This window comes from Erythranthe guttata, chromosome 9 (genome assembly GCF_056151865.1).
Source record: "Erythranthe guttata isolate IM_541 chromosome 9, IM_541, whole genome shotgun sequence".
In the NCBI taxonomy this organism is placed as follows: domain Eukaryota; kingdom Viridiplantae; phylum Streptophyta; class Magnoliopsida; order Lamiales; family Phrymaceae; genus Erythranthe; species Erythranthe guttata.
This window is the reverse complement of record NC_142541.1, coordinates 13,310,001-13,336,339: the sequence shown is the minus strand read 5'-3', so window position 1 is coordinate 13,336,339 and position 26,339 is coordinate 13,310,001. Positions and strand designations below refer to the sequence as shown.

Below are 26,339 nucleotides of genomic sequence, written 5' to 3'. Positions count from 1 at the left end.
CACGTGCTGCACAAATGTACTCTTTTATATACATTTGCAGCTCACTCCTTTCTCTTCCACCAAACACATCCTTATCCTACGCCTCCCCCACTCTCTCCGCCGGCGCACGTTATCTCATGGCCGTTGTTCGTGACCGCCGCCACCTCAATCTCAGCCTCCCTCTCCCGGAGCCCTCCGAACGCCGCCACCGCTTTCCCCTCCCCCTCCCCCCTTCCGCCAACTCCGCCGCAGCCGCCCCCACAAACTCCGCCGCCGCCATCTCCGCCGCCGATCTCGAGAAGCTTCAAGTCCTCGGCCACGGGAACGGTGGCACCGTGTACAAAGTCCGCCACAAGCACACCTCCGCGATCTACGCCTTGAAAGTCGTCCACGGCGACAGCGACCCGGCCTTCCGCCGCCAGATCCTCCGCGAGATCTCGATCCTCCGCCGCACAGACTCCCCCCACGTCATCAAGTGCCACGGCGTGTTCGATATCCCCGGCGGCGATTTCGCCATCTGTATGCAGTACATGGACATGGGAACCCTAGAAACCCTACTCAAAAACGGCGTCGTTTTCACCGAGGCCCTCCTCGCCAAAATCTGCCACCAAGTACTCAGCGGCCTCGAGTACCTGCACGCGCACAAAATCATCCACCGCGATCTCAAGCCGTCGAATCTGTTGGTCGATCAGAAAATGGAGGTCAAAATCTCCGATTTCGGTGTCAGCAAAATTATGCAGAGAACATTGGATCCGTGTAACTCGTACGTGGGCACGTGCGCGTACATGAGCCCGGAGCGGTTCGACCCGGATACATACGGGTCGAACTATAACGGGTACGCGGGAGATATATGGAGCTTGGGTCTAACCCTATTGGAACTCTACGTCGGCCACTTTCCGTATTTGGCGCCGGGGCAGAGGCCCGACTGGGCTACGCTAATGTGCGCCATTTGCTTCGGCGAGCCGCCCAGCCTGCCGGAGAGCACCTCGGATAATTTCAGGAGCTTTATCGAGTGCTGTTTGCAGAAGGATTCGAGTAAGAGGTGGAGCGCCACGCAGCTTCTGTCGCACCCTTTCGTCTGCAATATCGAGCCGAAGTCCGTATAAAGCTAGCGGCGGCGGCGATTTTGAAAATTCTGCGGCGGTGCTGCGGTGGCGGAATAGATTTCTGGGGAGTTCTGTATATAGTGAACTCCGGTTTTTTTTTCTTTTTTCTTTTTTAATTTAGAAAAAATCTGGTGTATATTCTTTACTCTGTTTCTGAATCTCTTTTCTTACAAGGAGTTATCCATTTCAGCAGTCAATAATCAATTATTACTGTAGAAATTGCGAGAAATTAATGTAAATCGCTTTTAACTAATCAATTTATTAATCAAATTCGATTTACTAAATTAGTGTTCTTGATTAAATCCGAATTACTAATCAATTTCTACATGAGATTGTAATCATGGTTTAGAAGTTAACAAAATTGATTAACTGGTTTTATCTTGTTTAATATTTTAAATTGGCCCATAATTCAATTTTAATACAGGACCCATTGAACTCATTAGTTTGGTTTTTGTTTTATACAAACATTTTCTTGAATTCAATAGTAATAATTAATTAACCAATTCAGTTCAAAAATATAAAATAAAAAACAAAACAGCATCCTCTCTACCTAATAAATTAGGCCTTGTTTGATATTGAACATGTAATTAGAGTAAGAGTAAAAGAATTTGTGTCAAATGACCAAGTTCGAATCTTTTTGTCTACAGTCGCTAAGTCCAGTTTGTCTTAATTTAGTGCGGTTCATATCTCACCTCTGGTTACAAGTTATTATACGAGAATGTAAATTTACCCAGTATACCTAAAGATGGTTAGCTGCGGATTTCTGCATTAAAGAAAATGAAAAAGGAAACTATAAGATACAATTCTGAAAATAAATCGAGATAAAAGTTTAGGCTATGTTTGGAAGTATTTTGGAACTTATTTTGATTTTATTTTGAGGAAATGTGTTTTGGGGGAAGAATTTGAGAATGAAAGTAATGTTTGTTTATATTTTGGAAGGAGACAAAATACACTGTAGCAGTCACATCATGTTTAAAAGTGTTAGTAAAATGTATTTTAGAAGAAAAAAATTGAAAGATGATGTGATATTTATTTGTTTTTTAGTGAAGACATTTTTTACTGTAGCAATCAAATCATTTTACTGTAGCAGTCACATCATGTCTGAAAGAGAGAATAAACTTTTGAGATTGTTTTGAGAAATGTAATAAATATAGTTTTGTTTTGAGGAATCAATGAAAACAAAATAGAAACACTACCAAACATTGTGTTACTTTCCCTACAATTGTTACTTGTCCTAAAAGTAGTACTAAACAAACATCAAACTAAGACCCAATTCTGAAAATAAATCGAGATAAAAATATATTTTACCACAGTTGTTAGTTGTCCCGAAAAGTTGTACTAAACAAACATCAAACAAGACCCAAATATTTAAGAATTCACAAATTACTCATCAAAATGAGTTCTCATATATTATTTTTAACTATACATTTCTTGAAATTAGAAATTAATCATATTCAAATATTTAATAATATGATATTGAAACTAGTAATACATCAATGGCATCATCTACCCAACATATACATTATACGGCACACATTATCTTCAAAAAACACATCATCCCAAAATAAATTGAAAAAATATTTAAAACCACATAAATATTCAATAAGGACTAGTAGTAGTAAACATTTCAAACACACAAACCGATTTAATTTGGTCAAGAAAAGTCAGCAGTCAAATTAATCCTTATTAGGAGACTCGGTTAGTTCTCAGTAGATTCCGGTTCACTCCGCCCGCCGCCCTTGGGTCCGCCACTAATTAATCATTAATTCATATTTAAAGCATGTTTAATGTTATATGACCCACGTGTTTATAAAGGTCCTAATTTAATTTGCCCGTTGTTTTTGTTTTCTCTCTTGTTAAAATATCAGTATCAAGAGTCCACTTGCTCCTTTGTAACATAGCTCCAATTATTTATGTAAAAAGGTGGAAAATAAAGGACAGCTATATATTATACAAATTCCAATTTTTTATTTGTTTTGATAAGAATTCCAATTTGATATCAATATAACGATGGAGACATATATATTTTGATAATTGGAAGAATGATATCACTATGTTAGTGGTTTAAAAGAGCCGAGATCGAGCTGAGTTGGCTATTTTGGCGAGTCCGAACTCGAGCTTGAATTCATTTTGACGAGTTCGAGCTCGAGTCTGAGCTCATTTTATGTATTTTTTTTTAATTTTTATTTAATATTATTAGAATTTATTATTATAAATTATAATAAAATTTGAAATAAAAAAAGGACCGATAATTTATTTTATTTATTATTTGTATGAATTTATTTTTAATTTTACATTCATTTTATTTAAAAAAAAATAAAAATAAAGCTAATGAACCAGCTCGTTACATCACGAACAACTAAATGTTGAGTTCGGACTTGACTTGTTAGAATGTTCGAGTTCGAAAAATTAGAGTTCGAGTTTTTGTGAAGCCAACTCATTTATTTGTTTTATTGGGTGTGGCCTGTGGGTGTTATTTTTTAATGTGTTTTTGGTCAACATATAGAAACATATATATAAGTGATCATTGGACAACATATATAATTTTGGGTACTATGTGCAAGAAAATGAAATATTTGTTACCTATCTATCTATGATTAATTAACTATTATTGCTGTAATCTCTAAATAATTGTTACTTGAATAAATAAAGAGGGTTACTTGAATCTGAAATATATAAAAGAAACTTAAATCATTGAAATTAATCTCCACAATCCAAAATTAATCTAATCATAATCAAAGCTGATAATCCAATTACACAAGATTAAAAAAAAAACAAAAAAAAAGAAGCTAGTATTTATATACACACTTGTTAGAGTTAGGACTAACATAAACATAAATAAATTAAATTCCTATAAACCGATCGAAAATTTAATTATTTAATTAATATCAAGAAGTTAAATTAAAATAAAGATGGGCAAAAGGGTTGGAGTTGATCAAGTGATTGTTCTAGCAGCAGTGATGATGCTGTTATTTTCGGGACAAGCAAGCGCGCACGATTCGGGCGATTTTCTGAATTGTTACTGTTGGCACGAGATTTCTATTTGTGAAGATTGAAGAAATCCGCCATACGTGGAAATTAAAGATTGGCAAAGATTTGTTTTCCATGTTTATTTTGGAATTAATAAGAGTCCTATTTTTGTAATATTGTTATTAGGACTTAGATTTATTTCCATGTATTATATTCTAGTTAGGTATCTTTTGTACTTATCTAGAATAGAAGTAGAAATCGACTAGGATTCTATTACCTAGTTAATCGATTTCTTAGGGCCCAAGTTAGGTTTATGGTGGTGGATTTCGTGCCTATATAAGGCCCTCAACCTCATATGAGTCACATGGAGCGTTACAAAGAAAAATCCCAGCATAAAGACTTTGAAGGGTGCAGCCCGTGCTGCAGCCCTGTCTGCACGACAGGTGTGGCAACAGAACAGGTTTCTTCTACCAGGCCATAAAGAAGATCGGCGTTTCGGGAGAAGTGCTTAAAAGATCTCGGCAGAGGTCGATCCGCCGTTTGAAGGAAGTTCAACATTGGAGGAAGTCCAAGAGTGCGGAGGAGGAATTGCTTTGATTATCAACAAGTTCGAGTCGTGTGCAAGAACGGCGTATCACATAAAGAGGGAGTCTTTAGTGTTTTATTAAGTCCTATTAATGTACACTTAAATCTGAACTAGTTTTGCAAGTCCTCGTGGATGTAGGGTACGTTTGTATCCGAACCACATTAAATTGTTGTGTTCTTTATTCTACTTTTCGTAGATTTATTACTGTGACAACACAACAATTCTGTTACGTCACCTAATGTCGTAACATGTAGTCTGTCTCAACAGATGAGTAGATATCCATAGGCATTCAAAATTCAACAGTTACGACTATTGCCTAAAACACGATTGTCATATATTTCTTAAGGTTCCTTGTCAAGCAACATGTCTTTACACGTGCTTGACTAATCCACCGGTGGCGGCGGCATCCACGACCGCCGCTCGTGCGGTTGCTCCTCCACTGCCCTTGAACCACCGTGTGGTTGGCGGCGAAGGTGGCGGAAGAGATTGACCAAAATAATGTAATGGATGGAATTAATGAATTATATATTTCAATACAAGAATAATTTGAGGTATTTTTTTTAATGTGTGTTTTTTTAATCAAATTTACCGATATTTGGTCAATGGTAAAAATATAATATTGCGAAGTGTTGGATGAACTCAAATTTGAAGAGAGATTTGTGTAATTTTCCAAAACGTAAGAGATCCATCAACTGAACAAGTTAGTGAGAAAATTTGTTTTTTATTTTTTTTATAGAAATTATAGTTTATTTTCATGATTTATTGTGATTTTTTATTTTTTCCTTTTATTGTATTTTGTACCCTCGAATTTATGTTGGAGATAGAAGAAAATAATCATTTAATTTTGTTATTTTGCACCCTGAAAATAAAAGACTAATACAAATTGAAATTACCCCGATTTAGTTTTAAATATTCAATTCAAGGTGCATTGTTAATGATCGATCGTGTTTCAAGGGTGCAACGTGCAATTAATTTTTTTTGAGGGTGCAAAGTAGAATTAAGCCTTAATCAATTATATATAAAACTAACTAAACAAATTCTTTTTTTGTCATTATGGTGATAAAAAGACATTATATTTTCAAACACTTGAACAACCTATAAAATCTAAAAATAACTTATAAGTTACATACGCAAACATCTTAAAAATTAATTTTAAAAATAAGTTATAACAATTTATCAACTCCTAAAACATCTTATAAGATGTAGGAACTTATAAGAGGTTTTAAATAAGCTTAGTCACGTCTCTTAGAGGGCGTTTGGCTAAGATTATAAGCTGTTAAAAAGAGCTTATAAGTTCTTCCAAAATGTTTGGTAGATTTTTTTTATAATATCTAAAAAAAATTCAAAAAAGAACTGATGGAGAACAAATAATTTTTTTTTTCAAAAATACCCTTACCCTACCTTTTTTTTAAGATCTTATATGACTAAGAATAGTTTATAAAATCATCAAGCAGATAATTTAAAAACTAACTCTATAAAGAAGACGTAACAACTTATCAACTCTAAAAACAGCTTATCAAATGTAAGAGTATATCAGCTGTTTAGAATAAACTTAGCCAAACAATATATATATATATATATATATATATATATATATATATATATATATATATATATATATATATATATATATATATATATATATATATATATATATATATATATGTCGATGTTTGCCTTTACTGTTATTCCAATTTCTATTCTCTTTTCTTTTGCCCCTTTTATCCACCAAACGGCGACGTCTCCTTTCCATCATCCAATCCGCTGTCTTCAATCTTTTCTTTTCCCTTTATTTTTTCATTTAAAGCTTCCTGCTTGACCTGCTTGTCCTTTTATTTCTTTTCGAGTTTTTTTTTTTATCATCTCCAACCCCTAAACGACGTCGTCCGCCCGCTACTGTTGACTTCTTTATTTCTTTTTTAATTTTGTTTTTCTCACCTTCACCCACCCACAAGGCCCCAACAACTACTGCCGCCGCCTCTTCCCCTTCGACCGAAGGTGTTCACCTCCCTAATCGTTCTGATGTGCGGAAGTCGCTGCCCCCGTTCCCAATACAATTGCATGTCGCCGCTCCCGCCGTCCTAGCACCGCCGCCTCCTTCTTATTCAATATCCGGAGCTCCGTTCTTCTCCGCACGGCGATCGGCCGGCGCACGGCGGCGCTGTCGTCTTCCTACAATTCTTCGCTTCGCGATTCATCCAATTGTTCCGATTTGGGGAAATGGTATTCAAGCTCAGGATCGGGGAGTAAAGAAGGCGGCACAACCATGCCGGCGGCGGGGTACCACGTCGGCATCGGACCGTCGTACATGCTGGGAGCTGTGTTTTGGGAAAAGAATAAACCACTCACTTTTGAAGATTTTCAGATGCCCCACCCTAAGGCCAACGAAGTTCTGATCAAAACCAAAGGTAATTAATTTGGGTTGTGGTTTTTTTTTCCTCAATTTAGTTGTTGTTCATTATGCTGCAAAGCTTGTTCTTTTTTTTTTTTTTTTCCTTTTTTTTTTTGGGAATATACTAATTGGAGATGAGAGAGAGGGAAGTAATTGGAGAAGAGAAGTCATTTTTGCTTTTATGTTTATAGGCTGCTAAATCTTACATTGTTTATAGGTGTAATTACAGTACCCCTCTGGACTATAGGCTCCGACTCAAAATGCCCTCTGAACTACAAACATGCAGAGTTTGTACCTTTCGGTAACTCAGTCAACGTTAGTCAACGTTAATAACTGCCAAAAATATTTACTGTGTATATATATGTGCATCGCCTCCTTCTTCCGCCCCCCAAATTTCTTTTCCCTTTTTCTTTGGCCCGTTTATTCACTATGTTGGTAAGATTAGATTTTATAGTTATGTTGGATTCAAATACGCATTTGTAAATAATTTGCAAGAATTGCTTATACATTTTGTAGTTACATTCCAACTGATAAGTTATTAAGGTTCATTTTCGTCCAATTGTTTCATAGTTTTGGGATTGCACAGTTTCACATGGTGCATTCGCATCACCAACTCCGTCGAAATAACCGATCGACTTGTGCAAATATGACTACCGGACACCGCGCCTTGCGCGGTGCTCCGTACCTAGTATATATATATATGTGCATCGCCCCCAAAATCCCGCCCCCCATTTATTTTATCTTTTCTTTCCGCCTGTTTATTCGTGAAACGGCGTCGTACCTTCCCCACCTCCCAATCAGCAGCGTGCTTTTTTTTCTTTTCCATTTATTTCTCCACTTTAAATCTTCCTGCTTGACCTGCTTCCTTTTTCTTTCTTTTCACTTTATTTTTAACCTAAAAATCCAGAAACGGCGTTACCTCTTCCACTCCGCCCACAACCGCTGACCTTTCTTTTCCTTTTTCTTTTTTTTTTTTCAATTTTTGTACCCGCTGAAAATCTTCATCGCCGCCTACACCATGTGCCTCCAAACGACGCCGCTTCAAATCTGTCGTCCTGCTTCGGTTCTTCTGTAGAATTTTTTTTCTTTTATATTTTCTCTATCCTGCGCTTTCTGTTCTCCTTCGATTTTTGGATCTCTAAATCAATTACCGTTCTTCCTCTACTCCCGTAAAGGTACCTTCTTTCGTTTTTGTTCTTATTTTATTTTTGTTCTTGTTATATTTTTCTTCGATTTGGTAGTTCAGAATCTAAATCCGATTGGGTTTTGGCTGCAAAAATATATTGTTTAGTATTTTGATATAATCATATTTTGGGGCTTCTCGTTTCAAACGAGATTAAAAGATTTAAGATCCCTTTTCAAATACCCATATTGCTAGAAATTATATTTCGCAATTCGATTTACTTTCAGAGTTTTTTTTTTCTTTTTTTTAAAAAAAAAAAAAATTATTTTTATTGGAATTAGACTCACAAAATCACCATCCATTGTTTCTTTGAATTAGACTCACAAAATCATTTAATTTAAATATATAGAAAGAATAAGCTGAACAATTGATTGGTCTTCCTGATTTAAAAGAGACAGAGTGACATTCTTGGAGCTGTAATGAGGAACTGCAGTTACGTTTCCTTGATATTTGTAAGTTCTCTTTACCTATTGATTGGTGTTCATGACGAGAAACATGTAGTTAGTAATCTTCATTTGGTGTGGGTCTAATTGTTTGTATCTTCGTAGTTGTTGAAGTTTATATAATTTTTTTTGTGAAATTCTAGCATGAAAGCTACATTATGGGATTTGTGATCTGCATAATTTTCAATGCACGTCCCTTTTTGTTCGGTGGGATAGAGGACAATTGAAAACCATTTCCGATGCACTATCGTGAACTCACATTTGCAGTGCACTGCTTCATATAGAGTATCTTTTCATAAAGCTAAAATTGCTTATCTGCATAAATCGTCTGAATTTCTCTTTGCCTGAATTTTGTGATTTCCGACAAAAGCGACCGGAATGAGGGCGATACGAAATAAGCAATGGCGGAGGTGTGTGGCCTCAAAACTGATTGGACCACAAGAAAGCCGACTCATAACTGTTTGAACCTAATTTTTTCATAATTCTTGTATTTTGTTCGATGTTAAAAACATTAAAAGTAAATTATGCCATTTTACATGTCTATGGCTCCGTGAAATCGAAAAAATGCCCTTTAAGGGCAGGCCCCGTTGCTGGCTCCAATTCTTCGCATTGTGGGGATGCATATGGATGGCTTTTGGTGTCAATTTGTAAGAGCCAATTCGTTAAAAATAATCATGAATGTTTCTTTATTTGCTATTTGTGCATTACCAATGAGGTTTATAAATTACGGGAGTTCGATTGATGTTACAATTAATTGTTGAGAGATTATAAATGATGGAAAATTAGGTGCTCGGCTCTCTTTCCTAGCCAATTCTTTTTTCCGATTATTATTGAAAACCTGGTATGCTTTGAATTGTGTCTAAATAGCTTTCTTTTTGCTGCCACCTTAATTGATGAAATATAAGGTTCGTGTATCCTCTTTTTCTCAACCCATCATCGTTTGTCGCATTGTGCTTTGTTTAGGACTCAGATTGTATGGTCAACTTATGTAACATGTTCATTGTAAAATTCTATGAAATAATCGAAAACACAACATAAAAATTGGGCATGCACACCGCGCCTTGCGCAGTGCATCTAACTAGTATATATATATATATATATATATATATATATATATATATATATATATATATATATATATATTAATTAATACTATATAAGAATTGATGCCCCCACCAGCTTCTCCTCCCATTTTTTTCCTTTTTTTCGGCCCCTTTAATAATAAAACGACGTCGTTTTAGTAATTTCCACTCCAAAAGCAACTGGCAGCATTTCCCTTTCCCAATTTCTTATAATGTGGACCGTACTCAGACGTGAGGGCCCATAGTCGGTTTATGATGTCAAATGACGTGCGCCCCATTTTTTTATGTTTCTTTCTCGCTCCTGCCTTTAATATTTCTCAAGAAATTTCATCTTTCTTTTCTTTTTTTTTACTCCACGTGTATTCAATTATTCCTTTGTTGTTGCTTTTCATTTTTTTACTGCCTTCTCGTCTGCAGCCCTCTCTCTTTAACTCCAGAGGAGAGAGAAATACCATAGTCATCTTCTCTCACTAGCCAATTTGCTCCCTTTGCAGATTCTCTCTTACAGCTTCTCTCTTTCTGTCGTCCCTCTCTTGAAGCACCTACACCGTTCGGCCATCGATCAAAGGAGGCGCTCAAGAAAGATCCGACGCCTCAGGCGACGCGGGTCATCGCCGCCGCTTCTGTCACCTACGCAGGCAACAGCCTCGACTCTGTTGTTGCCTCCGATGAGGACCTCAAGGTTTCCGATGCCGATGTTAGTGGGGCTAGGCGGGTGCTGCTGAAGACACATTTTGGACTACCAACACCAGTGGCTTAGCGTGCAATTCCAATTCAATTACTGTTTTCCATAGATGTTATATGAGTAAACTGCAAATACTACCCCTGTGTTATCTCGAAATAGCAGAAACCCCCCTGTGATAAATAAACTAGCAAAAACCCCCCTGTGAAATTTAGTCAAAGGCAGAATCCCCCCTAGCTGATTTTTTAGACTTGAAATGACAAAATTGTCCCTCAAAATGTATTTATATATATACATATTATATGTATATTTATTCTTTTTAATTTTTTTGTTTAGAAATTAAAAAAAATAGTAAACAACTAAATTGATTATTTTTTAAATAAAATAATTAAAATATTTATAAAATATAAGAATTTATTAATTGCAAGACTCCAGGGGTATTTGTGTCTTTTTATATCAAGTCAACCCTCAAATAGTTCCATAGGGGGGTTTTTGCTATTTAAATAATTTCACAGGGGAGGTTTTTGCTAGTTTATTTATCACAGGGGGGTTTTTGCTATTTCGAGATTATGCAGGGGTAGTTTTTGCAGTTTACTCGATGTTATATATGTGAACATTGTTTTTTTGGATAAGTAATTATATATCTGAACATAGCAATATAATTGTTGCACTATTGTTTATCAAACAGTTGAAAATTCGAAAACATCGGCAGATGAGAGTATCAAATGGATTATCAACCATAAACTACGTTTTTTTATATTTCAAAATTAAAAACATCTACTCTAATGGAAGTATCAAAAAAGGGTAAGTATTTTGATATTCTACCTCTTTGAATGTAAAAATACATCCTGGAAATTGAACTATCAAAAAATAACTACCTAAATATCCAATTCCAAAATGACACGTGACAATTACAAATAAAACCACTAAAAAAACTTCCAATTGATTATTAATTTTGATAACCATGATTGGATTAGATAAATTGTAAATGAATATTAAAATATTATTTAATTATCAAATGAGTATTTAATAATCCAATTTTGATGTTTCACATTGGAGTTGCTCTTATAATATATATATATATATATATATATATATATATATATATATATATATATATATATATATATATATATATATATATATGAGTTAATCTGATAACTGCGCAAAACCACCTCGACGTTCTGTTACGAATTGCGATAACTGCTCTAGATCTCGATAACAGCCAGTCCACCCCAACCCCACCATATAAACCCATACACGCCATTTATGAGGAAAAAAATCTAACACTTCCAATACCTTCACAACAAATAAATTACAGAAGATCCAATTATGACTAGGAAAGGAGTTGAAGCCGTCAAGGAGCTACTTGTCACGGCCCGTCAGCTTTGGACCAACTCTTTGCCAGTTTTCCTTGGGTTGGGAGGTTAAGAAGTCCAAAATTTAGCTTAAATAGAATTAGGTCCAAGTTGGCATAAGTGTATATAGAGATTGGTAGAGATTCTTGGAGGATTCTAGAAAACCTTCTAAAACCCCTTTGTATTGGAATGTTCTAGTGAACAACTCCTAGCCGTTAGATCAAATAGATCACCACCGTCTATTAAGAAGGTGACCTAGTATAAATAGGGGTAGGAACTTCATTTGTAATCATCCAAATCGAAGACATTCAAGCAATACAAGTACTTTCCTACAAGCTCTGTTAGCATTCCCTGAAAATGAGCTACTGCTCACAGCTTGAAGCTTATTTTTACAGCGGTTAGACGCAATCACTACCACCGGAAATGCTAATAAGTAGAAAAAAAAATTGAGCTACTGCTCACAACTTGGATACCGTCTGTCGCCATTCTAGCGAGATCATTAACATCGGCAATTCTTCCCACTCAATCCATGGTGACCGTACAGTTTGTCCACATGGGCTTTTATCCCGACTCCGCAAAAAGTGTGACGAGAATCCGCTAGGAAGAGTTGTAGCGATTTAGGGATGAAATCGGACCGCAGAATCTGAAAAACGAGGCACTCATGGCCGACGCATAGCTGAAGTGCAGCGATTGGATGGTCTTCTTGCGGGCCCAGATTGGGCAGTCACTCCATGTCGATTCCCGCGATGATTTTTGCTGATCGTACATGCATGTGGATTCTGTAGACGGACGAAATCCAACAGTGAACTTCGTACCCTTTGTTCGTCGTTGTTACATCCAATTCCGTATTTTTGAAAGGAAACAACAATAAATTCGGCATATGAGAGTTGAGGAAGGAGACGAGATTCATCTTTTAGGTTTCGTGAATTTAAGGTTTGAAGAAGAGGTGTATGTATATGTACATATACAGAGGTGGCCGAGAGTTTCATAAAAGAAAACAAATTTAAGAAACTTGCAATTAAATTATAAAACAACTTGTCATACAAAGAACGAGATTAAGGAAAGGTAATTAGAAAAAGCTGCTGAGCTGGCCATACATAATTTTGACCATATTGAAGAACGTCAATTTTTTTTTTTTTTTTTTTTTTTTTTTTTTTTTTTTATAATACAGTCTCCATAATTGATGTAATTAATTATAGAATAAGATAGTCAAAATTAATTTTTTTTTTTATAATATAGTCTCCATAATTGATGTAATTAATTATAGAATAAGATACAATCTTGAGACAATCCTTTTAAAATTCTCAGTATACTTGATCAGGTGCCAGATCAAAATATCTACAAAATCTAAAGATTAAGATGATATTAATCTAATTACATGAACATGAAGAAAAAAGAAGAAGAAATTTTAGCATATATATATATATATATATATATATATATATATATATATATATATATATATATATATATATATATATATATATATATATATATATATATATATATATATATATATATATATATATATATGCAAATGAGGGATAACCCCCGAGTTTTGGAAATATATATGTGTAAGTCCAATAGTTTTTTCTTTCCTAGTCAAAAACCCAAATTTTGATCTTAATTTGTTAGACCCCCCTTGACAATTTGAATTACCTGTTTTACCCTTTTAGTTTCAATTTAATGTGTGCCCTAACCTCAAAATTTAACCAGCGTTTCTTTTTTCTCTCTTTCAACTCTCGTTTTCTTCAATCTCTCGTTACCACAGCTCCTTCGCCGCCCATCGCCCGCCGCCGCCCACCGCCGCCCACCGTCGTTCCCCCTTTACCCAGCGCCTCTTTTCGTCTGCCTTGCGCCGCTCTCCCTTCCGGCGACATTGTCGCCCATCACCACTCCCCTCTTTGCCAGATCTAGTCAATACACTAGCATATAAAAAAGAATTTTTTCGGGATTTCGTTCTTGTTATATTTGCTGAGAAAAAAAAAATAGCAAAGTTAAAAACATGTGCTAGTGTCATTAATTATGTTTCAATAACATACAACAAATCAAATGATTTTCTGTGATAGTATTTCACTACAGTAAGTAGATATATTTTTTTTCAACCATATTATTCTATTCATCATCTTATATAGATTTAATTGTGAATTTTTTGGTGGTGTAGATGAATTTTATTTATACACATATATAGTCACTTGTGGTCATATATGTGTAGTCATACATAGTCACGTGTAGTAATAAGACTGAACATAACTACATGTGACTATAGTTGACTACATATAGTCATATATAGTCTTATGCAGTAACAATAATGCACATAACTACCTGTGAATATAGTTCACCAAAGTAAATTTATCAAAAAAATGTCTTTCATTGTTCTTTTGTATTTTTTCATTAATGTAACTCTCGTGTTCCATTTTGTTATTCGTTTTCTTTAACTTGTATTTTTTTGTCACAGGTTTTGCTTTGTATAACATTATGAGATGCAAAGAATAAGATGCAGAGAAGTGTCATGTGAAGTTGCATTCATGCTACAGTACTCCAGACTTATGCCACTTATATAACTATAGATAATTGTATATAACTATAGTCACGTGTAGTAACATATAGTTTATATGTATATTATGTGTTTTTTAATGTATAGTAATGTGTGTTGATGTTTTGAAGATTATATGCATGTGATTGTGTTTTTTCATTTTTTTTGGGTTGGTTGATTTATAATATCAAGATTAAAATTGTGAATTTTGTTGTTGGTGTAGATTAATTTTGGGGTAAAAAGATAGTATATGATTACATATAACTATACATGAATTGTAGTATACTATAGTCATATATAGTCAATTTCAGTGCAGAAAATTTATCGAAAAAAATAAAAAAAAAATTAAAAGATAAAAAAAATTAAAAAAAAATTAAAAAAAAGTAAAAATTAAGAATAAAAAAATTAAAAAATCAAAAATTAAAAAAAATTAAAAAATAAAAAAAATAAAAAAAATAAAAAATAAGGTATATACAAAAAATAATGATAAAATAAAAATTTATAATTTTTTATTAAAAAAATCTACAAAAATGCTGAATGCCGTTGCCCGTTATGCTGAATGCAGGGTCTAAAATACTGAATGCAGTTGGGCGAAAATTGCATTTAGGGGCACAATTGTACTTTTGTCTCTCCAGGGGGTATCTCAAAGGAAGAATTTTAGGGGTGGACATATCCCTATATATTTTCCATTCTAGGGGCGTATATCAAATGGACCATATATATATATATATATGTCAAATTTTTTTTTTTCTTTTTTTTTTTTATAATATAGTCTCCATAATTGATGTAATTAATTTTAGAATAAGACATAATCTTGAGACAATCATTTTAAAATTCTCAGTTTACTTGACCAGGCCATGCCAGGTCAAAATACCTACAAAATCTAAATATTAAGCCCATATTAATCTAACATGAAGAAAAATAAAAAGAAATTTTAGTATATGTATATATATGGGTGTGTATGTGTTAATTTCCAATATAAAAGAATTAATTTCAATTTAAGAAAGAAAGAGGAAAAATGGTTCGAGTTGAAATGGTGGTTATAATGGTGATGGCGCTTTTATTATCCGCACAGGCAACAGAAAATAATATTGCACAGTTAGACAAGTTTTTCGATTGTTATAAGGAATGCTATAAAAAACACTACTAGAAAACTGTGTTTTAGCTACGGACATATACGTCGCTAATTATCACAAATTCGTCGCTAGAGGGGATGTAGCGACGAAAATGGGCCGTAGCTACGTCCATCGATAAAAGTCGCGTCGCTAAATTTTAGTTACGTATGTGTTTCATCCGTCGCTAACGTAGCTACAGAGAAATCCGTTGCTAATAATTACAGTGACGTCGCTAACATTGGTCAACAAATTGGAAATGGTCTGCTTTCAGCAATGGATTCTGGTTCGTCGCCAAATTTCCGTTGCTCTAGTCCATGTATCCGTCGCTAGTTCAATCTCTAAATACGTAGCTAACTCAGACCGACTTTCAATTTGAAAACTGATGCCGTAGCTAAATCATCGCAAGAATTACGTCGAATCAAAATAAATTAATAAATTAATTAATTAATTAAATGTGCTTGATACAAATTTAAATACATGTGTTAGTATACTAATACCAATACAATATTCAGATTAACTCAATATATATAATATTGTATTCAAAATGCCTTTCAAAAGTTTGCTACAAATGACATAATACAGAAAAACATCAGGCATATTGATGACCTATGCTCGCATTCAGTCATATCCTATAAATTCATTGACGAGCGATGCTGACTCTATATCTTTTGCTATCTTCTGTGGCCGACTTTGATGAATTGCTTTAATGACATCGTTCGTGGTTGACTTTGATACATTGCTTGAACGGCAACCTGAAAAAAGTGAAGATAATAATGCACTCACCAATAAGCATAATTTAAAACATAAGAAACGTATTAAGAGTTTGAATGTCCCACTGCTTACAAAACAATAGAAATATGTAAACACTTACATGGCCACGACAAGTAAATCATCAAATCTTGGCCATTCTCATAACCATGGTTACTTTCTTTAAGCAAGTCAGATTAAATGGTGTATCTGCAAGAGGAAAGTAAAGTAAAATAATCTCAACGACAGTACCAGGAATATTTGCAAGAAAAAAACAATTAAATAATAACATTAAAGCTACCCATCCTATATAAAATGTCGGACTTTAGAGAGCAGATGTTCGAGGATATTTAGCGAGGAAACAAAGCATCGTACCTTTCAATACCCTTTAAATCCTTCTTCCTTGCCAATCAAGGTGAATGCCTAAATTTTAATTGAAAACGTTACTGCATATGCAACCTTGTACAACAAATGCAGAAAATACAGAAAAAAAAAATAAAAAAAAATCCACACACAAGGAGTTGAGGAGTTGAGGTTCCCAACTCATACATAACATAACTACATAGCTATCACTGCAAGTTAGAACAAGGCATTAAGGCAAAAAGTTGGCAAATAAACAAATCGAGATTAATCAAATGGATAGCTCGTATGGAAATTATGGAACCAAATAACCCATTAAGAGGGTTCCTATTTATGGGATTTGAGCTTAGTGAATGTTGTATGTTCTCACAGAAGACTTATAAGTAACATGAAATCACTATATAATAGGAATGTTGCAACTAAAATACCTGTGCAATTCATATTCCCTTCTTTGCACATTCTTGTCTATGTCCATGAATCTGCATTATATGAGCGAACAAATAATCAGTAATGCAACTAACATCACTCTGGTTTAATCTCGAGAACAAGTAATATTACAAATGTTTTAGATTCACTAAATTAATTTAATCATCTCACACATGAAACACTAGATTCATTCGTTATTTTACAAATGCTCAGCACAAACAACAAAATCACATGACACATAATAACAATAAGAGTAGAAAGAATCAACAGGTTCAATTTTTTAATAAAATATTAGAACAAAAAATATTTAACAATAATATACCCAATAAAACCATAAATTGATTAAATGATTTTCACTAAACAACACTTATGCCAAATTATTGCAGGAGCTTTTATCTTTCTCCATGTAACAAAAATTAGAACAAAGGAAATAAGATACATACTAATTACAAAAGTTTATCAATGATTGTAGAGAAGCTTTTATCTTTCTCCAATTCCGTTAGATAGTATACCATTAAAAAATCCAACCCAATAAATTAATTTGGTACCTTAAGTGTTGGGACCTTCCTTCTGCACAAAAGACAAAATATTCAATTTATATATATACTCAGCCATCATCACAAACATAACTTTCCTACCATGAATGCGAACAATTAGAAGGAACGGTTGTGAAAATCAATTTACCTTTTGTTATGTTTCCAATTTTCAAAGCATACAGACAAATATAGTCTCATTTTTAAAATTACAATTAGGGTTCATCTAGAAGCTTTATGATTGGGATGAGAAGTTTTCAAAGGAACGATGCTTCTTAATTCTTCGATGTAAGAACATAAGAAAAGAGAGAAAATTACCCGGTGTTCTTCAGCGGGAACTCGTCGGTTGTGTGGAAAAGAAAAGTGATAGGGATTACTGATTAGGGTTAAAAGAAGAGAACCGTCAGATCCAAAAGTTTAATAGTAGTAAGTGTCTATAGAAACGGATTTATTATCCGTATCTAAATTGTGTCCCTAAATATTTATGTTAGTAACCGATCAAATGTGTGTCGCTAAATCTATCAATAAATATTTATTTTAGAAACAGATTTGCCATCTGTCGCCAATTTTTGTTGCTGGAGCGGAAATTTAATTATCAAAGGGACGATATTGTCATTCGTTGCTAAATTCATTGCTAAATACTTGCTTTAGCAACGAATCAACCATCCGTCGCTAATTGCCGTAGCTATATAACAATTTTCTAGTAGTGAAATGTCATTTATGGATTAAAGTTTTGTGTGTAAGAAGATGTGTTAACCGGTGCAACCCGCTTCCGCCATCCCCGCCGCTCGTTTGGCCATCAACCGTCGTATCATTGGTGGCGCTTGAAGACCAATAATAATTTAAAATCTTTTAATAGCATTAATAGTTGTTTGAAATAATGGTTAGACCCGTTGGTACAAAGAATAATTTGTGAGCTTATTAATTTAATAAAAATGGTTTTTTTTTTCTTTCTATAAAATATTATATTAGTTATTAATTTTAAAAGAAGTAATGGAACAGTAAACTCAACAGTGGAATGATAAAAGAGTTTTTGTAAAATCAAATTGCTTTACTTGAAGTTAATAATAATGAGTTAAAAAGAGTAAACCGTAGAAAGTACCCCGCATAATTTCGTATAAAGGGGTAATTACATCATTTTAAGTCTAAAGATTCATTTCGGCTGCGCATCTGGCGAGTGTTCCTTTGACTATATTTTACAGATAAATTTGTTACTAGTTTATTTATTACAGGGGTTTTATAGTATTTTAAAATTACACAGGCATACTTTTTACAATTTTGCTGAGTTATAGACTTTAGACCGTTCTCTTTATAGCTCGTTCCGCCATTCTCATCTTCCTGGTCGTGGTTTGAGCATCTTCGAAATCAATTGACCGCGGGCCACCTGCCATTGGCGTTCACTGTTGCCTGGAAATCCTGGAGCGTCCGTAATAGTTTACCTTCATGGCGGAGACATAGCTTACCAATCGGATATCATAGAATGGAGCCAACGATATTTTGAGGGATACACTACCCCACAAGTTGAAACCGCTACTTAGTCGTACACAAAAGCACTCGAGTGTTTGGATCCCTCCATCAGTTGGCACGATCAAATTGAATTTTGATGTTGTTGTGCCCTTGGGGAAGAAATATTACGCCAGTTCCATGCTCGCGCGGGATTGACGGGAAAGCTTGTGTATGGTGGGCAGCTCGCCTCGTCCCAGGCTGCATCTCAGTGGCGGAATGTGAAGCTCACACGGCGTTCTCTCTTTGCTTTGCAATGGGCCACTTGGAAAGATTGAAGATCGGTTATAGTCGAAGGAGACAGCCTAAATGTCATCAATGCACTCAAGACGGAAACTAATTTGGAATAGTCATTCGGTGCCTACGTGGAGGAGAATCTTTTCCTAGCATCCTCGTTTAATTCTCGCATATTTTTCTTTGTCAAGTGTTCCGGTAATTTGTTAGCATATTCTATTGCCGCTCCTTATCCGTTTAACGAAGGGGATTCTGTTCCTCTTGACTTGACTCTTTTTCCCTGAATAAAGAATGTTTTGATCTAAAAAAAATAAAAAAATAAAAAAATAAAAAAATAAAAAAGTAAAACAAACAAACAAATTCAAAAAACAACAAATTTTGCTATTTTACTTTTATTTTCATTTTTTAAATAAAGTTACTATATATTATTCGTCATAACATCGTAATAGGATTAATTTATATTGCCTACCAATTAATGCATGACATTTCTTGAATTAATGTAAATCTTGAAAATCTTGACTACATTGAAGAACGTCAAAATTATATTTCTTTCTATCATAATATAGTCTCCATATAATTGATGTAATTAATTTTAGAATATGATATAAACTTGAGACAATCATTTTTAAAATTCTCAGTATACTTAACCAGACCATACCAAGTCAAAATATCTACAAAAATCTAAATCAAGCTGATATGAATCTAATTACACGAACATGAAGAAAAAATAAGAAGAAATTTCAGTATATATATATGTATGTGTGTGTGTTAATTTCCAATAAACCAAGAATTAATTTCAATTAAAATAAATAAAAAAAGACCCGGAAAAATGGCTCGAGTTGAAGTGGTGGTTCTAATGGTGATGGCGCTTCTATTTTGTGCACAGGCAACGGAAAATACCGAACAGCCAAACGATTTTATCGATTGTTATAACGAATGCTACAAAAATTGTCATTTATGGCTTAAATTGCTCTGTATCGGAAGATGTGTTAAGCAGTGCAAGCCGCCGCCGTCCACCGCTGCCCCTTTGCCCGCTCCACATATGCCCATCAACCGCCGCATCGTTGGCGCTTGAAGACGAGAATGGGTGGATCGGAACGGCAAATAATAATTTAATTTTGTTTTAATAGCATTAATAATGTTTGAAAGAATGTTTAGACCCCCTTTGGTACAAGAATAATTTGTGAGGTTATTAATTAATAAAGATTTTTTTTTTAATTTTCCTTTTTAATTATTTATAATTATGGTCGTGTTACTACTTCGTCGCAAAATGATCGTTCAAGAATCGAGATGACGAAATCTTTTATAATAATTTAAGACAAGAATTATATTTGATTATCGATTTACCTCCCTCATTTCAGAATTATATAGAACTAATTATAAGGGAGATCACACCCGTGTGCGACTCCCTGATTTTTTTTTTTTAAATTTGACATACCTCCCCGAACCATATGAAATACCAAATATACCCTCAGATATAGGATCTAAATATAAACCCTAGCCGATCCATATATTTCTACCCACTACCGTTTGTCTCACTAGATCTTGCATGTGATGAAACCGACGAGACTTGCTTTTACTAGGTCCATTTTGTGCCGGTATTTTTTTGTCACAAGTTTTGCTTTTTGTACTACTTTTATATAAAATGCAGAGAAGTGCAATATGAAGTGAGATTAATAAGGCGAAGTTAATTGCCTACAGCATACTTTATTTCATCTGAACTCAGAATTATAATTAACCAGTGACTAAACATACGAAATTGAACTCAAATTCAGATTTTGTTTTCATCAAAATTCCATAATCATGCAATACAATCACTAAAACTAAAATCTAAAATTGATCATCAAATTCAACCTGAAAATTGCACTACGAATTATTTGTGATTCTTGATATTCTCCGTGGAGAATCAATTATTACGATTGCAATTAGAGACCAAAATCTAACTGTCAAGTGACAAAATTCCAAGCACACCTAAGAAGATGTTTGACAATTTGCAGAGATTTTCTTCTGAAAGAGACGAAGACGAAGGTTATTGAGATGCTATATATCCGGGTGAATATACCAGGTGATTTTTAACTGTTGATATGGTGAAATAAGTTTCCACTAAGGTCTCGTTTGGTTGTCAAGATAAGATTAGTCAAAATAAAATTAAACAATCTAATGAACCCAACTGTATTATTGGACCGTAGATGATCCAACAAAAAAATTCCTAAAAGGCAAGATAAAATATGATAATATAATATTTGCGGGTCGGCCCGACAAGTTATTGGGAAGACCAAACGTCAAACAAAGTTTCATTATTTAGTTAATCATGTGAATATGTACAGGTCAACGGTTAATAATCACTCGATATATTTCATAAGATGTATGTAACATCAAATAAACTCGCTAAATTAGGATCTCATAACAAAAGGGTAATTAAGGAACCTCCTTTATTAAAAAATACTAGTATCTCACCCGTGCGATGCACGGGATGAAATTTTAGATCAAAAGAAATTATTCTAAAAAATTACCGAACTAAAAAACAGTCGAGGATTTAAGTCGAATACGACCGAACAAAAAATAACAATTTCGTATTTTATATTATCACCAAAAAGTCTACATAAATATAAAATGGCAATCTTGTACAAACCATCCACGCCGAAATGCCACAACCAACTCCAAGTGGGGAATCGAATGAATGGACCACTCTTGTACATTAATCTGAATGTTGGTACAATATAACACGAAGCTACGGTAACGAACAATGAAAATACATTTAAATAAAATAATATAGTAAAAACTTTAATTAATTGATATATAATATGATATAGTCCAAAACAAAAAAAATATCCATTCCATCTAATTTAAATACAAAACTTAAACAAAAGTAATAATAAAATAAAATATAAAATAAATACTTGTGATATAAAATATACAATACCTCATCTGACCCAAATCATAAAACTATCTCGCCCAATGCACTCGAATCCTTAACATGAAATTTAGTTATCAAAGTGATATTTTATGCATGCATATAAATCGTTTACAACTCATCTAATACCTTGTGAGTAACCTACACATTTTGCATTGTTCATATTCTCTCTATCGTATACATTACTGAATAATAAATCACCTAAAAATGTAAAATAAATACAATTTATATAAAATTACCTGGATCGGAGAGGCAGAAATGACCGACGGTAATCGTGAAAAAATGGCTCCACTTTTGATAATTAGAGATGGCATGAGCAAGGTGAAAAGGATTGAGATGGGCGGTGGAGGGAGAAGAAGCTTCGCCGGCCATGGAGAAGAAGGGGGGGGGGGGGGGGGGGGGGGGGGCTATGCAGAAGAAGAGAAGAAGATGTGGTGACGGCTAGGTTTACATAATGGCTCTGATACCATATAGGAGAAATAAGTTTGGAGAAAAGAAAGAATTATGTCTCTCACGTATATTAATCATATATATAGGTACATGTAGGAAACCCTAACCTATTACACAAGGTAACCTATTATACAAGGTAACTAGAATAAATAATAATAATAATAATAATAATAATAGATACGTATAATATATATATACACGCTAATATTTACATTAATTATATTTATAAAAATATTAAAAATTAAGTTAGTGAGCCGGCTCGCGACCTCATGAACAACTAAGAATGAGCTCAGACTCGACTTGCTAGAAGGTTTTAAGCTCGAAAAATTCGAGATCGAATTTTTGTCAAGCCGGCCCATTTATTTCTTTTATTGGGTGTGAGTGTAATTTTTTAATGTGTTTGTTGTCAACATACAGAAAATATATATATAAGTGATCATTGGACAAACATATAATAATTTTGAGTACTATGTGCAAGGAAATGAAATATCAAATATTTGTTACCTATCTATCTATGATTAATTAACTATTATTGCTGTAATCTCTAAATAATTGTTACTTGAATAAATAAATAGGGTTACTTGAATCTGAAATATATAAAAGAAACTAAAATCATTGAAATTAATCTCCACAATCCACAATTAGTCTAATCTTAATCAAAGCTGATAATCCAATTACACAAAATTTTAAAAGAACAAAACAAAAAGAAGCTAGTATTTATATACACACTTGTTTGAGTTAGGACCAACATAAACATAAATAAATTAAATTCCTATAGACCGAAAATTTAATTAATTAATTAATATCAAGAAATTAAAATGAAGATGGGCAAAAGGGTTGGAGTTGATCAAGTGATTGTTCTAGCAGCAGTAATGATGCTGTTATTTTCTGGACAAGCAAGCGCGCACGATTCGGGCGATTTTCTGAATTGTTACGGCTATTGCCTAAAACACGATTGTCATATATTTCTTAAGGTTCTTTGTCAAGCAACCTGTCTTTACAAGTGCTTGACTGATCCACCGGTGGCGGCGGCATCCACCACCGCCGCTCGTGCGGTTGCTCCTCCGTTGCCCTTGAACCACCGTGTGGCTAGTGGCGGAGGTGGCGGAAGAGATTGAGGAAAAAAAATGTAATGGATGGAATTAATGAATTATATACTTTAAAATTTGAATAATTTGAGATTTTTTTTTAATGTGTGAATTTTTAATCAAATTTACCGATATTTGGTCAATGGTAAAAACATAATTTTGTAAAGTGTTGGATGAACTCAAATTTGAAGAGAGATTTGTGTAATTTTTCAAAACGTAAAAGATCCATCAACTGAACAAGTTAGTGAGAAAATTGTTTTTTTTTTATAGAAATTATAGTTTATTTTCATAATTTATTGTGATTTTTTTTCTCCCTTTTATTGTATTTTGTACGCTCGAATTTATGTTGGACATAGAAAAAAATTACTATTTAATTTGTTATTTGCACCTTGAAAATAAAAGACTAATACAAATTGAAATTACCTCGATTAAGTTTTAAATATTCAATTCAAGGTGCATTGTTAATGATCCATCGTGATTCAAGGATGCAACGTGCAATTAATTTTTTTTAGGGTGCAAAATGGAATTAAGCCTTAATTATCAATTATATATAAAACTAACTAAACAAATTCTTTTTTTGTCATTATGGTGATAAAAAAGACATTATATTTTCAAACACTTGAACAACCTATAAAATCTAAAAGTAACTTATAAGTTACATACCCAAACACCTTAAAAGTTAATTTTAAAAATAAGTTATAACAATTTATCAGCTCCTAAAACATCTTATCAGATGTAGGAACTTATAAGAGGTTTTAAATAAGCTTAGTCATGTCTCTTAGAGGGTGTTTGGCTAAGATTATACGCTGTTAAAAAGAGCTTATAAGTTCTTCCAAAGTGTTTGGTAGATTTTTTTTTTCTTTTATAATATCTAAAAACATTAAAAGAAGAACTGATGGAGAGCAAATAATATTTTTTTCAAAAATACCCTTACCCTACGTTTTTTTTAAGATCTTATATGACTAAAAATAGTTTATAAGATCATCATGCAAACAATTTAAAACTAACTCTAAAAATAAGACGTAACAACTTATCAGCTCTGAAGACAACTTATCAAATGTAAGAGTTTATCAGCTGTTTAGAATAAGCTTAGCCAAACAAACCCGAATATATATATATATATATATATATATATATATATATATATATATATATATATATATATATATATATATATATATATATGGAGCATTTTTTTTTTTACAATATTTAGGATTTTTTTTTTTGAGAATTGGGGTGATTTTGTAATTATTTACAAAAATACAATAAAGCGTCGTTTAAAACGACGCGTTTTGCGGACCGTTGGATCGAGTTGCGATCAACGGCCAGATCTCCTATTTTGTCCTCGTTATCTGACGGTCACGGATTGAAGACAAGATCTGACGGTCCTTAAAACGCGTCGTTTTGAACGACGCGCTTTGACCTGTCAGGGTTGAACGCGTCGGTTAAAACCACGCGTTTTAAGGACCGTCCGATCCTTCTCGATCCGACGGCCCTGATTTCGGCGAATATATATATATATATATATATATATATATATATATATATATATATATATATAATCCGAAAAAATAAATCTCTTCACCTCATTTGCTCCCCTTTCTCCCTCTGCTCCCTTCTTCCCAACAAACCGAAGTGTTTTTTTCTCTCTTCTTTTTTTTTTTGTTAATTATTGTTTATTTGTAGTTTCTAATTTATATTTTAATTAATGTAGGAAATTTTAATTAATTTCAGCAGGTTACTTATTGAGGTAATTTTTTTCACTTTTTCAATTATTATAGTTAAATAGGATTTTAATTATTAATATAATTTTGTTAAATTTTTATTAATGGTGGATTAATGGTATTTTTATCTAGTAACTTATTCATTATTTGGAGATAAATTATTTCTTGTATTGTTAAAATATATATATTTTTTTATGAAATTCAATTTTTTATTGTTGTTTTTACTTGTTACTTTTAGGTTAAATTTGAACTTGTGGTGGATTTAAGAAGGAATGTTTGATTAGTAGAATAATTAGTAGGATAAATTAATTAATTAATAGTGAGCTAGTGGATAAATTGTGTTTAAATAATTCTCGAAGGGGAACTTGAACTTGTCACGAATTGTGTTTAAATAATTTCTGAAATTTTAATTTTTTTTAATGGTTTAAATATGATACGAGTAGAATAATTAGTATGATAAATTAATTAATTAATAGTAAGTTAGTGGATAAATTGGTAGAATTAGTTATGGCATTAGCCCCTCAAGTTTACATTAGTTTCACTTTTGATCCCATGTTTTAATAATTTAACATATTTTCATGTTCTTTTTTCTTGTTTTTAAATAATGGCTGAAATTTAAATTTTGTTGTGTTCTGATTGTTATAATTAGGTGAAATGTAATTTGTGGTTGATTGAGAAGGGATTTACGTTGCTAGCAAATAATAACTATTTGGCGGTATTTATTTGTTATATTATACAAATTTTATTTTTTTTATTGTTGAAAATTTAATTTTTTTTGTTTTATTGTTATAACTAGGTGGAAGTGTAATTTGTGGTGGTTTGAGAAGGGATTTTTGTAGCTAGCAAATAATAATAATTTGAAGGTAATTATTTGTTATATTGTACAAATATAGTACAACTTGGGGTTGGAGCTGTTATTTTTTTCCTG

The 26,339-nt window shown here is 33.3% G+C and overlaps 1 protein-coding gene and 4 long non-coding RNA genes across 5 annotated transcripts in view; 4 read left to right on the top strand and 1 right to left on the bottom strand.

Annotated features, from left to right (window-relative positions):
* Positions 1 to 1,369, top strand: LOC105976041 (mitogen-activated protein kinase kinase 9). The gene has a single exon (XM_013001322.2). The coding sequence runs from the start codon at positions 15 to 17 to the stop codon at positions 1,083 to 1,085; it is 1,071 nt and encodes a 356-aa protein (XP_012856776.2). The 5' UTR covers positions 1 to 14; the 3' UTR covers positions 1,086 to 1,369.
* A 4,946-nt stretch (positions 1,370 to 6,315) lies between these two features.
* On the top strand, positions 6,316 to 7,585 carry LOC148768150 (uncharacterized). The gene is made up of 2 exons (XR_016033654.1): positions 6,316 to 7,049; positions 7,251 to 7,585. It is a non-coding gene; the product is annotated as an uncharacterized LOC148768150 (long non-coding RNA).
* Positions 7,586 to 7,758: 173 nt separating this feature from the next.
* Positions 7,759 to 9,348, top strand: LOC148768149 (uncharacterized). Its single transcript, XR_016033467.1, has 3 exons — positions 7,759 to 8,208; positions 8,609 to 8,668; positions 9,030 to 9,348. It is a non-coding gene; the product is annotated as an uncharacterized LOC148768149 (long non-coding RNA).
* Positions 9,349 to 16,559: 7,211 nt separating this feature from the next.
* On the bottom strand, positions 16,560 to 18,174 carry LOC148768148 (uncharacterized). The gene is made up of 3 exons (XR_016033653.1): positions 17,817 to 18,174; positions 16,968 to 17,018; positions 16,560 to 16,602 (listed from the first exon to the last, which is right to left on the bottom strand). It is a non-coding gene; the product is annotated as an uncharacterized LOC148768148 (long non-coding RNA).
* An 8,034-nt stretch (positions 18,175 to 26,208) lies between these two features.
* The window catches only part of LOC148768147 (uncharacterized), a 1,696-nt gene continuing 1,565 nt past the window's right edge, over positions 26,209 to 26,339 (top strand). Inside the window, exon 1 of the long non-coding RNA XR_016033652.1 lies at positions 26,209 to 26,274. This is a non-coding gene — a long non-coding RNA (uncharacterized LOC148768147). The remainder of the gene's footprint in view (positions 26,275 to 26,339) is intronic.

Coding starts and splice junctions, on each gene's coding strand:
- LOC105976041 (XM_013001322.2), top strand. CDS start 15: ATGTACTCTTTTATATACATTTGCAGCTCACTCCTTTCTCTTCCACCA.